The 17,800-nt window shown below is 43.3% G+C and overlaps 1 protein-coding gene across 3 annotated transcripts in view; it reads left to right on the plus strand.

The window, feature by feature from the left end:
- The window catches only part of CHD5 (chromodomain helicase DNA binding protein 5), a 169,817-nt gene that overhangs the window by 126,309 nt on the left and 25,708 nt on the right, over nt 1-17,800 (plus strand). For all 3 annotated transcript variants that reach the window (XM_083162995.1, XM_083162994.1, XM_083162996.1), the window contains exons 25-30: nt 1,114-1,286; nt 2,429-2,603; nt 3,090-3,182; nt 5,434-5,522; nt 6,039-6,172; nt 7,246-7,390. In XM_083162995.1, the coding sequence (XP_083019121.1) occupies nt 1,114-1,286; nt 2,429-2,603; nt 3,090-3,182; nt 5,434-5,522; nt 6,039-6,172; nt 7,246-7,390 (809 nt within the window). The remainder of the gene's footprint in view (nt 1-1,113; nt 1,287-2,428; nt 2,604-3,089; nt 3,183-5,433; nt 5,523-6,038; nt 6,173-7,245; nt 7,391-17,800) is intronic.

The raw sequence follows: 17,800 nt of genomic DNA on the forward strand, positions 1-17,800 counted from the left end.
CTCTCACTTTTTGAAGCTTAGTACATCTAGCCCATGGTTCCCACATAGTACGATTATCACGTGTGATTTCTTTTGAGTTCAAATCGCACCATGTTTAGTTGCCTTTGCGATGCAATGAGCGCTCCCACAAAGTCAATATTGCAAGGCAAAATAGTATGTGCATGCAGGTATGTTTAAGCTAAATAGCATGCATTACTGTTGTAGTGTAAGTAAAATAGTGTGTGGTTCAAATAAAATTAAACCACAATGTGTGTATAGTCTTAATCGCATAGCGCACACTGTATGGCTCAAATCGCACCTAGCACAAATCTCACCATGTATTGGCACCATTACTTTGCCCTATGTGAATTTTAAATGTCTTCATATTTTCCATGGCTTGGCAAATAAGCTGTCCACACACCTGCAAACGTAACCCAATCTCTGACGCTTCCTTCCCCGTCATGTCTCTCCTTATTCCCCGTGCTCACTCATTAGCATCTCCAGTGTGTTGCTTATTAATTTTGGCTGCAGTTGTATATCTCACCCTATTGCTGTTTATGTATAATGCTATTGTTATGATAAAAAGGGGGATGCCCATCTTGTATAACTATGTTACCTAATCACTAACCATCTTTGTTAAACACTTTTGAAATATCTTAATAAAAAGAATGAGTGTAAATGATACAGCTCCCTATACAGTAGATGTAGTATTCTCTCCAACAGCTCACCGGCGCCTTGACAACTTCCTGTACGGTGCAGTTGTCAGTGACCCTCCTTCTTTCCTTACAGTGTTCTGATTTGCTATCTCAACATAGAAGTTAAAAGTGGTTGGAATTTAATTTGTTAAAGATAAAAGACCCTTAGACGATGCCAGGAACAAGCGCACGATGGGTGGGCATCCCCTCATGTGTGTTGCTGTTTTATTGTTTATTTGGTTTCCCTGAAGTTGACAGCGTTTCCCAGAATTTCAAATAATGGAGTTGACTGTTTTATTGAGCTCTAACTACTGGTAAACTACATCTACCATTATCATTTCCTAGTAGATGAATGGTTGATGATGAGGGTTGTAGTTAAAAAATAAATAAATAGAAAAGTGTTTGGAAATGTCTGTTAATTAAGACTACCGTTGAACAGGTGACAATAAGGATGTTGAAGACAGCAGTGTCATCCACTACGATGATGCTGCCATCTCAAAGCTCCTGGACCGGAACCAAGATGCCACGGAGGACACTGAGATCCAGAACATGAACGAATATCTGAGTTCTTTCAAAGTGGCGCAGTATGTTGTGCGAGAAGAAGATGGAGTGGTAACGCATAGTTTAATAAGAACTGTCCTGCTTTATTGCAATGACTCCAGGAGGGGAAACACAACCTGTACATACATTAATCATGCTTAGTACAAGTACTGTGCAAGTTGCCCAGACAATTTATAACTGGCAAAGGGGAACATAAAAGAGTTGCCATTCACTACAAGGGCAAACAATGGGATTTTACTGTTAATCATTTTTCTAATAGTCCATTGGTGGACAAAGGGGTGGGTGCCAGGGTAATGCATACATCACTGCATAACAGTGAATGCACACATTTATTATGTGCACCCAATGTGTGTGTTTGGGCTGTGTTTGCCTTATTTCCATCAAGCAACACAACATAGATGTCCACATTACATCTGACAAACTCCAGCAGGGGCGAGGGGGGTGCGTGGGCTGCTCTACAATGCTTTTGGGCAGTGTAATGTAGGAAAGAGGCCCAAGATGACGCCATAGAGTGCATCATAAAGCCTCCTGGACCACCTAGGTCATTTGGAAGGTTTCCAGGGTGGTCATCTGTTACAGGCAGTTACAGGAGAGCCACCCGAGATATATGTATTCTCTTGGATGTTCCGGGAATGTAGGCAGGTGCAGGGCCGGGCTGGCCATCTGGCAAATGCCAGAAGGGCCGATGGCCTTGTTGGCCGATTTTGTGCAGCCATTTGTTAAGGAGATTTAGCGCTTACAGCACTGCCTCCTATGCTGAGCACCGGTCAGCAGCGTCATGACGCGACCGCCGCACATTTGATCATTTGAGCAGCGCGTGTGGGGGGAGCTGAGGGGCTGGCGCCGGGGATTGCCGTGGCCGACCTCTTCTCTCCTCTCAGCTCCGGCCGCATACTGCCTCCAGCTGTGGCCTCTCTGCTGTGCTGCTTACGCAGCGGTCAGAGGCTCTTCCGTGCCACAAGCTGCTGTTGTTTATGAGAGGAGTGGACAGGGAGCCCTGTGTGCCTGCGCATTGCGGGCGGCTCCTGCTGTGATGGAGTCATAGCCGGTGGGCGGGCATATGGCTCCGTGGTCCCGGACTGTTTGGGGTAACATTATGATGAACATTGTGTGTTGTTGTGTCGATGATTCTCACTGTAGATAGTCTATTTTTGTTTACATAACCAAATTGTATTTGATATTGTAAACTTCAGGAGGAAGTGGAACGTGAGATTATAAAACAGGAAGAGAACGTAGATCCAGATTATTGGGAGAAGCTGCTACGCCATCACTATGAACAGCAGCAGGAAGATCTTGCCAGGAATTTGGGAAAAGGGAAACGAATTCGCAAGCAAGTCAACTACAATGATGCCTCGCAGGAAGATCAAGGTTCTGTCTCTTGTGCTAGTTATTCCATTCTAATAACGTTCATAGCAGTGGTCTTGCTGTGCCTGACTGAGACACTAACTGCCACTGCCAGATGGGTCCCTCCCCCCTAAGAACCTATTAAGTGCAATTTACTCCAGTCTATACTGACATACCAAAGTGGACTTGCCATAAATTTCCATAATGGTGTTTGTAAATGCATGTGCTGTCCGTACCTTTTGAATTATTAGCCCATAAAGTCCAACTGAAAATAAATAAATAAATAAAAAACTTGCAGAATAACAAGCAAACTGTTGTAGACTATCAATCAATTGATTTCTGCAGCCATAGGGCTTCCAACCACACACAGGACCCGTTCGCCGTTCCAAAAATCGTCGCCGTTCCAAAAATCAGGGCCGCGTAGTTAAAGTGAAGGTGGCAGGTAGAGATGACAGTCCCAATTTTCATTCACTGTCTTTAACATCTTATACGATTTGTACATTCTAATAGAATGGCAAGACGAGCTTTCTGACAACCAATCAGAATATTCCATTGGCTCTGAAGATGAAGACGAAGACTTTGAAGAGAAGCCTGAGGGTCAGAGTGAGTTAAACTTCTTTCCTACTGCATATGGGTCACTTAAAGGACAATAATTCCAAAGAGAAACTCTGCGCAAAGGAACGGTTACACCCGACAGTCAGCTGCAGCTTTGTTAAAGTGAATCTTGCTGCGAACAGGCCTCTGCCCCTTCCCTGCAGACAGCAATATATTCCTCTAACCTTTTGTAGTTAGTGACTAAGCGTCTTCTGATGTAGGGTAAGTTGAAGACAACACATTCTTCTTCAGCCTGCAGAGGAATGAATCCACGCATCTATGCAGATCATTTTAGTTACCTAGAAGACTGCGAGCCAATCGGAGCCTGTTTAGGTTTCAGTGCGATACTTTTCAACATATGATTCCCTGTCATTCCTGTTCTATGACTAGGGACGCCCTAACGTCTGTAAATATTTAGTAAGACCATTTTTTATGTCTTTAAATGTTTCCTAAGTGATTACCTGAATGAGTTCTGTCAAAGATAGGATGTTACTATGGGCAGCAAATCAGGTTTTACCTATTCTCTAGATCAGCGTTTTTCAACCACTGGGGCAGATGTATTAAGCCTTAACAAGAGATAAATTCAAGTGTGATAAGGAGAGATAAACATCCAGCCAATCAGCTCCTTAATGACTTTTTTTCAAACACAGCCTGTAACATGGCAGTTAGCAGGTGATTGGCTGGGCATTTATCTCTTCTTATCACACTTGCATTTATCGGTACTCTTTACCTAGCACGGCGCCCATCGTGGTCATCGCGGGCATTGAATGCACTAAAAAATCGGGTGCGACGCGATGCCCGCGATTTCCCATAGGGAACAATGTTAAATTTCTCAATTGACCCGATTTTACTGTTCAATGCCTCAATTGACACGATTTTTCCATAGGAAACAATGTTAAATGGCCCAGAGAGGGCAAATACCCACCCTGAAGTGTGAAATGGCCCCCACAATTGTTAACGCCACCCCACGATCAACGTCAACCCGAAGCGTGGCGAGCGCAGCGGTACGCGTCCTACGACCTTTTCATACCCCCACTATCCACGTCGGCGTGGAGTTGAGAATATAATAGTGTGGTGAGCGCAGCGAGCCACCGAGCCCGAAGCGTGGCGAGCGGACACGGATACCTGTGAAGCCCGCGAAGGGACGCGTTTACCTGTGAAGGTATCCGCGTCCGCTCGCCACGCTTCGGGCTCGGTGGCTCGCTACGCTCGCCACACTATTCTATTCTCAACTCCACGCCGACGTGGATAGTGGGGGTATGAAAAGGTCGTAGGACGCGTACCTCCGCCCCTCGCGGGCTCGCTGCACTCGCCACGCTTCGGGTTGACGTTGATCGTGGGGTGGCGTTAACAATTGTGGGGGCCATTTCACACTTCAGGGTGGCTATTTGGCCTCTGTGGGCCATTTAACATTGTTTCCTATGGAAAAATCGTGTCAATTGAGGCATTGAACAGTAAAATCGGGTCAATTGAGAAATTTAACATTGTTCCCTATGGGAAATCGCGGGCATCGCGTCGGTCGCGTCGCACCCGATTTTAAGTGCATTCAATGGCCGCGATGCCCGCGATTTTTTTACCTGCGATGCCCACGATCAAAATCGTGGGCGCCGTGCTAGGTAAAGAGTACCCATTTATCTCTTGTTAAGGCTTAATACATCTGCCCCAATGTGCCTTGAGATGTTCTCAAGTGTGCGCCAGAGCTAGAAATGTCAATACCAGTTTACAGCCACCACCGCCAGTTCACTGGTCTCATTTTCATGTGTGGACCAATGTATTTTATTTTTGTTACCTGTGGGGACCAATGTGATTGTTTTTTCATATGGGTGCCAATGGGTTTGTTTTTATTTCTGTGGGGGCCAATATGTTTTTCCCTGTGTGGGTCTCATGGTATGCTGTGGCGATTTAAAAATGTTGTTTGATGTGCCGCAAGAGGAAAAAGGTTGAAAATAACTGTTCTAGAAGGTGCTAACTAAATAAGAAGTACTGTAGATTCTGATTGGTTGCCCATAGCAACATCACAACTTCAATAGAACTCCCATCTTAGTAAATAAAACCCTTTGTGTTCTGTTTGTAAATGTGCATACTGAATTAATCTTAGATTTGCCCCCATGGAAGCACATACACATCTGCCTTATACGTCACTATTTTCTTACTTCTTTGCATGGTGTTTTAGGCAAACTCGGGATCCCGGTGCAGCATGAATTCTACTTTGTAACTCTCATGTCTGTTTCATAATGAAATATATCTTGAATTCTCTTAGGTGGGAGGAGACAGTCCCGTAGGCAGCTGAAGAGTGACAGAGATAAGCCCCTGCCGCCTCTGCTGGCGCGGGTTGGTGGGAATATTGAGGTACGTCTATTGTGCAATAAATCTTCCATTGCTGGGGAAGTAGCTCTGTAATACTAAGAATGTGAGGGTTAGATGTCTTGGGGGAGGTATATCAAGCCTTGGAGTGGAGAAGTTTTCCAGAGCAACCAGTCATCTTTTGTAATTTCAAAGACTAGATCAATCTGTTTGGTTACATTGAGCAACTTCTCCGTTGCTCAAAGTAACCAATGACCCTGGACGCACTGGTCACCTACTGATGTAGCCAGCTTCATAAAGTGGAGAGTGATGAACAACCAGCCAATCAGCGCTCCTTCCTGCCATGTTACAGGCTGGGTTTGAAAAATGACAGTTTATTGGCTAGTTGTGTATCACTCTCCACTTTATTATTTTTTGAAGCTTGATACATATGGCCTAATATATATATTTATATATATATATATATATATATATTATATATATATATATATAAATAATTTTTTTTTTTTACTTTTATAGTAGTAAGATGTTTAAACATTTTTTTTTTTTTTTTGCTTTAAGGTTCTTGGATTTAATGCTCGGCAACGTAAGGCCTTCTTAAATGCTATAATGAGATGGGGAATGCCTCCACAGGATGCCTTTAATTCACACTGGCTTGTGCGAGACCTCCGAGGAAAGAGCGAGAAAGAATTTAGGTACGGTAATGTTCCTTTATTCCTGTCTGTTTGCTTAGCAGCTGTTTCCCACTAGGTGGCAGCAAAGTTCCCTCAGTCTGTGATGTCATAAATTATTTATTTATTAACAGTTTCTTATATAGCGCACACATATTACGCAGCGCTTTACAGAGCATAGTTATGAGCAAAAACACATACCGAATTACAGTACAAGACAGTTTAGGACAAGTACATGGTAAATATGGATGGTTGCATCAGGGACAGGACACTGAAGCAATTATCAGGGTGGCAGAGGTTTATATATTCTAAGAAAGGCACATGGGGAGAGAGGGCCCTGCTCGTGAGAGCTTACATTCTAAAGGGGAGGGCTAGACAGACAGGGGTGACACAGAAGGGAAAGAAGTGGGCATAAACAGTAGTTTAGGATGAGAGATGGTCAGGTTTTATGCTGGAGGGTGGAAAGAGGTCAGCTTAGTCTTTGATATTTTAAGTCTAAAAAAGCACTGGGTCATCCAAGAGTAGACAGCAGAGAGACAGTTGGATATATGAGTGAGGATAGGGGGAGAGAGATCAGGAAAGGAGCAGTAGATTTTAGTATTATCCAGCATAGAGGTGATAGTGGAAGTCGAGTGAGCAAATAAGCTCACCCAGTGAGGACGTGTACAGATAGAGAAGAAGAGGGGCAAGAATAAAATGTTGGGGGACAGCTACTATCAATGCAAGAGCAGGAGAGGTGAAGTCATTAGAGGTACAGCTGGGCATTTTCAAAACAGTGCACATACAAGCATACATAGTGATGTTCACAGTTTTAGCAGTTGTAGAAATAAATGACACGATACGGGAGCAGAGTGAACTGTCGTTATCTTTCATGGTGTATTGGTTCCTCCTTAATTATTATTTGAGGTTTTATGTTATTTAATGCAGTTCAGTTTCAATTAATCTTGTACCACAGTAGATACAGCCTGGAGGTGCTGTATACATAGGCAGAGGCGAGGAGAGAGGCAGGATAGAGTATCAGGGTCTTTGGCAGACTCTGGTGGTGATGTGCACCAACACAGGTCACTTTGCACATTATAAGCTAATGCATTTTGCAGGGCCTATGTCTCGTTATTCATGAGGCATCTCTGTGAGCCTGGTGCGGATGGAGCAGAGACCTTTGCTGATGGCGTTCCCAGGGAAGGACTTTCACGGCAACATGTTCTGACCAGAATTGGAGTCATGTCACTGGTTCGAAAGAAGGTGGGTGAGTAAATGTTTACACTAGCAACCCAGGTACACCATGCTGATTATTTGATAGGGAGAAGGGGATGGGAGGGGGTTTTGGAGAGGGATGACCTGAGCACAAGTGACAGTAGAAATGTCTGTTTGTAGTGTAATAGCAAATATTACAAAAGTAAGATATAACAGATGTAATTACCACTATAAAGTAGTGAACCGCTGGTACGGTGAGTGATGACGTGGCGGTGCTCCCCTGATAGTAACATTAAGTACCAAAGTAGGAGAAGAAAAAAAGTACTCTCTTTTGTTTGGGGGCACTCTTTAAATTGTCAATAAGATAGTGTTTCAAAGAATAATTATAAAATGTAACTTTTATTGATCATTTAAAAATAAGGATTTTTAGACTGACAGACACACAACATCAAACATATATGTCATAAGTAAAGTAAAAATAACCTTATAGAATAATGGGATACAATCTTATGAGAGTAGTAGACTCCTGAGATTTGTCAAGTGGGGGGAGCAGTGGTATAGGTAGGGTATACTGCTATTTTATTGATTTTTCAATATTTTAATCCCAAACCTGACAATGAGGGAAGTTTAGTAGCGAAATATGTTGTACTTAGAATATTGTCACCAAAGAGGAATTGTCCTGCTCTGGTACAGTCCGGAACACTGTAAATTACATTACACAATTATGTATATAACAATAGTTTCTGTTTCAATTATTTATGTAATTTTTAGGTCTGGAGATGAGTACCAAGGTAGGGTATTTGTAATGCGACGGTAACCACTCACATAGGGATACAATTAAGTAGATCAAGAAAGGTCAGTGAGTGACACTCACAGTAGTAAAGATCCCTGAGGCTGCTGCTGACTATCGCAACCGTCCAGGTTTCTATGACAATCAGTGAGCGATCAGGGATATTATATCTGTATGTAAAAAGTGTCAGAAGAAGAGAAATTAGGGCATCTGCTGTCTCTCTAGGTTTGATCAAAAACCCTGATATATCGTGGTCAGTGCAGGGTTTAAATGATTATAATACCTTTCAGAGTTGAGAGTGCCCTTACTGACAGATGTATAGATGTGCTTACAAAAGTGTCAGATAACGTCTTACTGTTGGGGGTAGGTGTGCTGCTTTCCGCTATGTGTTTATATACCAAACATTGATAGCGGATGAGCGACACCTGCCACAAGTCAGCGTGAGGGATAGAAAACCCCTGGTAGTGGGGAGAAAAGAAAAAGAGTGCGCTGAGCTGTTAGTAATTATTAATAGTAAACTTATGAAAACCAGTGCGCATTTGTAGAAGGTGTGAAGGCACTGAGGAAGCTCCACCCAGCGAAATGGCCGTCTGATCCTGACCGCAGCCACACGAGTGGCTCACCCCTACACCCTGCCGCACTTAGCGGCTTATAGCAGTCCCGGCATTCAGGCGAACGAGACCAAGACATCTCAGGGTAAGCGGCGGTAACCGCCACCTTCTACAAATGCGCACTGGTTTTCATAAGTTTACTATTAATAATTACTAACAGCTCAGCGCACTCTTTTTCTTTTCTCCCCACTACCAGGGGTTTTCTATCCCTCACGCTGACTTGTGGCAGGTGTCGCTCATCCGCTATCAATGTTTGGTATATAAACACATAGCGGAAAGCAGCACACCTACCCCCAACAGTAAGACGTTATCTGACACTTTTGTAAGCACATCTATACACCTGTCAGTAAGGGCACTCTCAACTCTGAAAGGTATTATAATCATTTAAACCCTGCACTGACCATGATATATCAGGGTTTTTGATCAAACCTAGAGAGACAGCAGATGCCCTAATTTCTCTTCTTCTGACACTTTTTACATACAGATATAATATCCCTGATCGCTCACTGATTGTCATAGAAACCTGGACGGTTGCGATAATCAGCAGCAGCCTCAGGGATCTTTACTACTGTGAGTGTCACTCACTGACCTTTCTTGATCTACTTAATTGTATCCCTATGTGAGTGGTTACCGTCGCATTACAAATACCCTACCTTGGTACTCATCTCCAGACCTAAAAATTACATAAATAATTGAAACAGAAACTATTGTTATATACATAATTGTGTAATGTAATTTACAGTGTTCCGGACTGTACCAGAGCAGGACAATTCCTCTTTGGTGACAATATTCTAAGTACAACATATTTCGCTACTAAACTTCCCTCATTGTCAAGTTTGGGATTAAAATATTGAAAAATCAATAAAATAGCAGTATACCCTACCTATACCACTGCTCCCCCCACTTGACAAATCTCAGGAGTCTACTACTCTCATAAGATTGTATCCAATTATTCTATAAGGTTATTTTTACTTTATTTTTGACATATATGTTTGATGTTGTGTGTCTGTCAGTCTAAAAATCCTTATTTTTAAATGATCAATAAAAGTTACATTTTATAATTATTCTTTGAAACACTATCTTATTGACAATTTAAAGAGTGCCCCCAAACAAAAGAGAGTACTTTTTTTCTTCTCCTACTTTGACACCATGCTGATTCTCAGACATAACGCCAGCTTACTGTATACCTACGGTAACTTCTATGTGGTTATGTAACGTCTTACATATTCTTTAGAGGATTAAACCTATTTACATAAGATACAGGGTTTGGAGAAAAGTATGTCTATATGCGGTGCACTCAGAAGAAGAAACATTATTAAATATAACTTTTAATTGTCAAGTTAAGAAATGTGAAGATTTAAAAGCATACATAAAACAATAAGACACTAATGGGCAATTTAAGAAGGATAAAACAATCCTGACGTGGCGGGGGTAAATGTGCCAATAATTCCTTTATTATGTTTCAATAGAGAATGTTAGTGCGCAATAGACACTGGTATGAACATTGATGCTTAATGATACTTGGTGTTATATCTATACTTGGTAATATGGTACAATATTTCCAGTCTGTGATTTATACTAGAATGTATTTTAATTGACACAATGTATCATCACCAGTGACTGGGGACCAGTAGCGGGCAGCGTCCCGGCCGCTCTGTCTCCTGTATAGATGGTATTTGGTAAGTATCAATAACAAGTTAGAGTGTGAGGTTCAATCTCCTCACATAAAACGAAACAGGAAGGTCCTGTCTTGCTCTAGTCTGCCGCTATCTTGTCACACACTCTGTGCGTAGTGCTGTACGGGGTGAAATCAATCCCGCAGCGTCGCTGGTCTTACTTCCTCAGTGAGTCACAGCCGGCGCCGGCTGAATACCAGATGCTCAGCCGCCGTAGGCATAAAAGTCTAAATCTTAGAGGCTAACATATTCAAAATCACATTTCAATATAGATTAAAGGTCTGACAACAATGCTCCCGCTCACGTGAAACGCCGACGCGTGTTTCGCAGTGAGCTTTCTCAAGGCCTTACCAAGTATAGATATACTGTAACACCAAGTATCATTAAGTATCAATATTCATACCAGTGTCTATTGCGCACTAACCTTCTCTATTGAAACATAATAACATAATAAAGGTATTATTGGCACATTTACCCCCGCCACGTCAGGATTGTTTTATCCTTCTTAAATTGCCCATTAGTGTCTTATTGTTGTATGTGTGCTTTTAAATCTTCGCAGTTCTTAATTTGACAATTAAAAGTTATATTTTAATAATTTTTCTTCTTCTGAGTGCACCGCATATAGACATACTTTTCTCCAAACCCTGTATCTTATGTCATGTTTGTGTCGAGCAGTAGCACGCCTCTACCTCATTCAGATTTGTATTTATATGATAAATTAGGAGGCTAATTACACAAGTTAGTCTTCTTTTTTCCAGTGCGATTGACACCCCCCTTTTCTTTGACGTTTAAACCTATATACTCCATTTCTCCTTCATCCACCAGGGGACACTGCAGTCTTCATACATTGGGAATAGAGTGGTGATAGAAGGAGTCGGCACTTTAGAAATCTTACAGTGTGGCAAGCTCCTCCCCCTCTATTCTCCTCCCAGACCTCAGGGAGTCATAGGGGTAAATTTACTAAAATGGGAGTTCAATTGAGGATGGAATGTTGCCCCTTAGCGACCAATCTGATTATACGTCTTGTTTATTTAGCACCTTCTAGAAGATAATCAATATTATTGGTTGCTATGGGCCACATCCCATCTGCAGTAGAACTCCCATCTTAGTAAAGGTCCATTCATCTACAGCCCTGATTCACCAATCTGACCCCCCAATTGACTATCTGATCCTCCAATCAACAGACATTGATTATTGATCTGTTAGTTCAGTGATTTTAAACCTTTTTCAGGTCGCGGCACACCGGACAAGACTTTAAAAATCGCCAAGGCACACCAACAGCCCCATTGTAATTGCACACACCTGCCCGCACAGCATAATAATTATACACACATGTCCCCATTGTAATTCCTCACACCTGCCTCCCCCCCTTAGTTATACCACATACCTGCCCCTCCTTAGATATTCCAAGCACCAGCTCCCCCTTCCCCCTTACACATGACACACACAAATGCCCCTGCTTTGTTATTGCACGCACCAGCTCCCCCTTACAAATAACACACACAAATAACCCCTGCTTTGTTATTGCACGCACCTGCCCCCTCAGGTATTCCAAAAAAGTTGCCCACTTGCAAGATGGCTCCGACCGGAATCCTCAGTCTCCCACTGGAGGCCTTCTGCGCATGCGCCGGGACGCGCCTGGTTCCTGGAACGCATAGGATGATCTAATGTTCCCGGCGCCTGATACGCACAGGCACGTCCCGGCGTCACCTCCATAGGACAGAGCTGCGTGTGCACACACAGCGCCGAGGCCAAGCCGCCCGCCCCGCATGTCAAAGTAGTGCTGGTGAGTTGCCATGACCCGTGGCCTGGCGGCACACCTGCCAACTGGCCGCGGCACACCTGTTTAAAATGTATGTGTTAGTTAATCGGATTTGCTGGTCCTCATCCAGTTCTGTTAGGAATTGCAAATTGAGGATTTCTCCGACCCTCTGAGCCAGGCACAGGTAGAGTGATACATTGCCCAGATACTCCCCGAATGTATGGGTCCCATAACAGTGGCGTGTCATGTGATGAGAGTCACTATGTAGGAGAAGTCAGTCACAGACACTTGGGGTTTAGCACATGCCCTGCACAGAGAGATAATGTCAAATGTTGTCTGACATATGGATCATGTCCAGATATGTTGAGAACATGGAGTTAGCTGAGTACTGATTGGCTGTGGTAGCTCGCACCGTTGTGGTCATTTTTATGTTTTGTTCTGTTCCAAAGACATTTAGGCTAATTAAGTTCTGAATTAATTCGGCCTACAATAGTCCATGCATAAAAAACGGGGGTTGGCAGTCTTCGCGCTTTACTCGGAGCAGCTATATTCCGGCAGTATCACCACCTGCCTAAATACAGTATAAACAGAAAGAAAATGGAAATGCGCTTCCTACTGGGACAATGGTGAGAAAGTGGCACTGCAATGTTTTTTTTTAGGTTCCAAGAATGTCCACAACTTTATATTGTTGTGTTTAAAGCCCCGTACTGTCTGTTCACCACAAAAACAAAAGGGAAAAATGTATGGTGCAGTAAACTCTTCAATCTGCAAATATTGACAAAAAAACACCACCAGATATTAACCGTACCGTCTGTAGGCCTCAACTAGGCCTGTTTTCACATGTATAGACTAAATGGTTCACTGCATGTCTCTCCTCAGAATATCCCACTGATAATATTTCTTCAATTCCTCAAAGATATAGATAAAAACTCCACATATAGGAGGTTATTCTGATCGGAGCGGCCAAACGTGCGTACGTTCACAATTACCGCACGCTAGCCGTACGCGGCCGTTAGGGTTAAGTCCACCCACAAATCAGCCGCTTACGTACGGCCAGAAATACCGTAGAAGGGGAGTGGTGTACAAATGAGCGTACGGCAACGTACGCGGACGGGCCAGCCCTTGCACTCCGACAACAGGCGTACAACTGAGCGTACGGCGCCGTCTACGGCCGTCTTTCCTCCGTCTCCCCACCGCCTTCTTGCGGCGATCTGAGCGTACGCCAGCTTGCACGGACGGGTCCCTATTGTTTTCAATGGAAAACTCAGCTTATGTCACCGCTCGTGAGAGTGAGCGTACGTCCGTGCACGCTGGCATACCCTTCACATATATGGACCTGCAAATCTTGCCTCTCAACTACTAATCTGACAATTGATTAATTAATCTATTTGTTATTCAATTATTGTTTTCTATTAACTCAATTGTCTACCTTAATAAAGACCCTAATAAAACAATATTTTAACCCTCATTACATGTATATTTGTTATGTTCTAATGTGGCATTTTAATCACTATCTATGTGTCCCCATATTGCTGTTACTTTTAAATCAAGTTATGTTGGTGTTTCTGTATATGTACTAAATTATGTCCATAATTAGTTTGTCCAAAATGTGTAACATGTATACCTACCCTGATGTTATGTGTGATGTTTTAATCTAACAACATTAAACATTCATGCATTTTCACTATGTGTTATTTTACTCAAAAACACACACATTTACACATCAATCATTACCCCTCACCTCAAATTACTAATATAACTTACATTACACATCTGTATGTACCTACCCTTACAAGCCCTCTAACATATTTATTATTAAAAACACACGCAATTTATAACACAATATTAACTTTTATTTATAACAAACATAATAAGGGGGGGGGGATAAAAATAAATTAAATGCGGGCCTCCAGTAGGCCAAAAAGAAGTTGCAAATAAAAAAGGGTCAGGAAGATCTCCCGAATAAGGGCTGCCACCTCCTCCTGCTGCTGTTCAGTGTCTGTAGTGAAGGGATAAAAAAAAAAATTAATATACTGTATAACATACACAAATGTTTGTTGTATTTGTACATAATAAAAAGTTGTGAGTTATGTGTGAAGGCCACATACATTTTTAAACTACATTGAAGATGGGTCTGCTGTAAACACAGTACTAAAAAAAAATATGTTAACACACACATACTGTACATAGTAAATAACATTAATTCAATTACTCCTTCATCAATGAATGTATGCTGTATCCCAATTGGTACTTTGTTTTTGGGGGACTGTCCTCTAACCTCACAATTAGCCTGTGCTATTTAAGGGTTATGACATTGTTGTGGCTTAAGCACTCCTTACTATTTTAAATTTAGGACATTGCTGTACAAATTATAGGCCTACAGCTATGTTTGTAAAGCATGCATCCGCATGGCCTCACACACTATTACCAAAACAATCTCTACATTTAAGTTGCACCAGTGGCAGATTAAGCCTTTGGGGGGCCCGGGGTACTTTAGAGCGGGGGGCCCCCTTGCACTTGTCATTACTGGCCGCACACTGCATGGCCGAATATTATACTGTCAAAACATAGAGTAAAGGCAGAATAAACTTGGTCAATGGTTACCTGCAGGGGATATATATATATATATATATATATATATAGACAGGGGGTTGGCGGCACTCGGAATAATAATAGACACCATATATATATATATATACACACACCACATGAAAAGCCTGTGTTTGTCCCTCTGCCCCTTACTCTGGAGGAGGCCTCACAGTCCTAGTGCTGCCTCTGATTAAAAACCCTCCTATGACTAAGCTGCTGCTGCTGTTCTCCATGGACCTGAGAAGTATGTAATGAGCTCCACCAATCAGAGCTCAGCACAAACTTCTCAGCCTCTGTCCTCTGGTGCAAAGTGTCATGGGACTTAGTCAACTCCCAGAAATGCACTGCACACTTGTGCAATCAGTGTGCCTTGCCTCCCGATGCTCAGCACCATAAATCATTGTCACATTGGCAGATAGGTGAAGCTGCAGCACTACCCCACCCATGCACAAAACATTTAGCTAAAAAAAAAAACCATAACTTAAACATTGTCTTTTTAAAAAAAAAAAAATGACAACCACAGGGGGCCCCTAGCTAGAGGGGGTCCCAGGGGCACTGACCCCTTGCGCCTCCATTATAATCTGGCCCTGTGTTGCACATCATGCTGGGAACTGGAGTTACCCAACACCTGGAGCCACATAACTACCACACCACTAATGTCGGATATCTCATTGGATGTACTGTTATGTCAATTATTCAAGGGGTGAGGCATGGCCACACTCAAAAAAACCACCAAGGGGACCCTTGTTCCTGGAGAAGGACAGGACACACCTCATGGTCGCCCTGCAGTGATATGTTGCAACTAATGTTGATGTTGGATACACATATGTGGTTGTTGTGATTGTTTATGTGTAGAAATGTGTAGGTCAACATTAGACACATTATTTACTTACGGCTACTTGAGCCATCCTGGGCGCCGCTGGTTGGCTGTGGAGTGGTTGGGGAAGGCAGGAGCAAGGAGGATGGTCCTGGTGTTTGGCCCGAGGTACTGGGTGTTACTGGGGAGTGGAGAGGTTTGGGGGTGGGTGGTGGAGAGGTGTAGGGGGGTGGGGAGGGGGGGGGGTGGGGGTTGTGGAGGGGGTGGGGGTTGTGGAGGGGGTGGGGGATGGGGAAATTGTGTGGGTGAAAACTGCACCCTGGGTCTCCTCTTCTTCCTCCTCCTCTTCTTCCTCCTCCTCTTCTTCCTCCTCCTCCTCTTCCTCCTCCTCCTCTTCCTCCTCCTCTTTCTTCTCCTCTTCCTCCTCCTCCTCTTCCTCCTCCTCCTCTTCCTCTTCCTCTTCTTCCTCCTCCTCTTCCTCCTCCTCCTCGGCTGCCTGGTCCCGGGCTGCCTGCTCCCGGGCTTCAATGCGTGCCCTTGCCCGTGCTGAAATGTTCATGTTGATGGCATAGAAATCGAAGATTGGGTTTCATAAAAAAGGGGGAAAGAAAAATTCACATTAGTCATGCTCATAACCTTCAAAATTATCATTGCTGTGAAATTTCAGACATTTATCATGCAAACTATTTGATATCCTACACCCAAAAACTGATCAACTACTTAAACCCCCCCTATACACCCCCATATACACCCCCTATACACCCATATACACCCCCTATACACCCATATACACCCCCTATACACCCATATACACCCCCATATACACCCATATACACCCCCTATACACCCATATACACCCCCATATACACCCATATACACCCGCTATACACCCCTATACACCCCCATATACACCCATATACACCCCCTATACACCCCTATACACCCCCATATACACCCATATACACCCCCTATACACCCCCATATACACCCATATACACCCCCATATACACCCATATACACCCCCATATACACCCACATACTCAGGGACACATTTATAAAAAGTACAGAAAACATTTGCAAAATAACGCAGGCATACTAGTAAATAAAAACTTACATCGGGCAATATGGCGGCGAAGTGTGCTGAGCAACACTGGCTGCCGCCGGCGCAGGTCGGACCAGCGCCGCTCAACTTGCCCCAGGCTCCTGCGGACGCCGGTCGTCGAGTATATTAGGCGGCGGGCTGCAGTATGTTGCTGACATATGGGCCCCTGGGCCCCAGGTGACGGTCCATTACATCAACCAGGGCCAACAGCTCCTGGGTCGTAAACGGCCTAGCCCTGGTAGTAGTCATAGTGCCAATGGCGCAGTTAATAATTGCAGGTACATATATCACTTTTGGTGCTTGCTGATTGGTGTAAAAAATTGTTTGTTTGGTATTAACTTTATTAATCCTTCTTACATTAACAAACTGGATGCGAATAGAAACTTACGCGGACCGTTCCGATATACACACCACAACCAACAGCATGCATTCAATGAAGAGAGAAGTACTGTATTTACAGTGTGCGGAAAATAATACACGCACCCCGTCTACTCCTAACTACGCTGCTTAAAGGGGGCTCAATACACCGATTGCCATGAAGAGAAGTACTGTATATATAGTATGCGGAAATTAATACACGCAACCGTCTACTTATAACTACGCTGCTTAAAGGGGGCACGATACAGCGATATGCATGGGGAGGAGTACTGTATATACAGTAGGCGGAAAATAATACACGCAACCCTCTACTTAGAACTACGCTGCCTAAAGGGCCACAATGCAACATGTTGCTGTATGACAATTTCATACACATTACATATGTAAGGAAAGCATTATAACGTGATGTTTTGAAATGTGACTCACAAAGCATACACGAACTCCAACAGATACCAGCTGACAACACTCATCATTGGAATGACAGGTGCACACATTTCACGATGTAGCCCACAATGCTCCACAACCTGTGTATATACATATACGGGTGATTGATCAGGTGCATTGAGACCTGCGTAATTTAAGCGGGACTTATCGGCGGGAAATATCGGCGTAAATTTGCATCTACCTTGCGGGGAAAAATATACGCCCCCTTGTTCGTGGCGGGAGATTAACATATAAATATTCAGTCAGATGCAGCCCACAATTGCTGCAAACATGTCTGACTCTGACGATT

The sequence above is a fragment of the Crinia signifera genome, chromosome 19, assembly GCF_055691185.1.
Source record: "Crinia signifera chromosome 19, ASM5569118v1, whole genome shotgun sequence".
In the NCBI taxonomy this organism is placed as follows: Eukaryota; Metazoa; Chordata; class Amphibia; order Anura; family Myobatrachidae; genus Crinia; species Crinia signifera.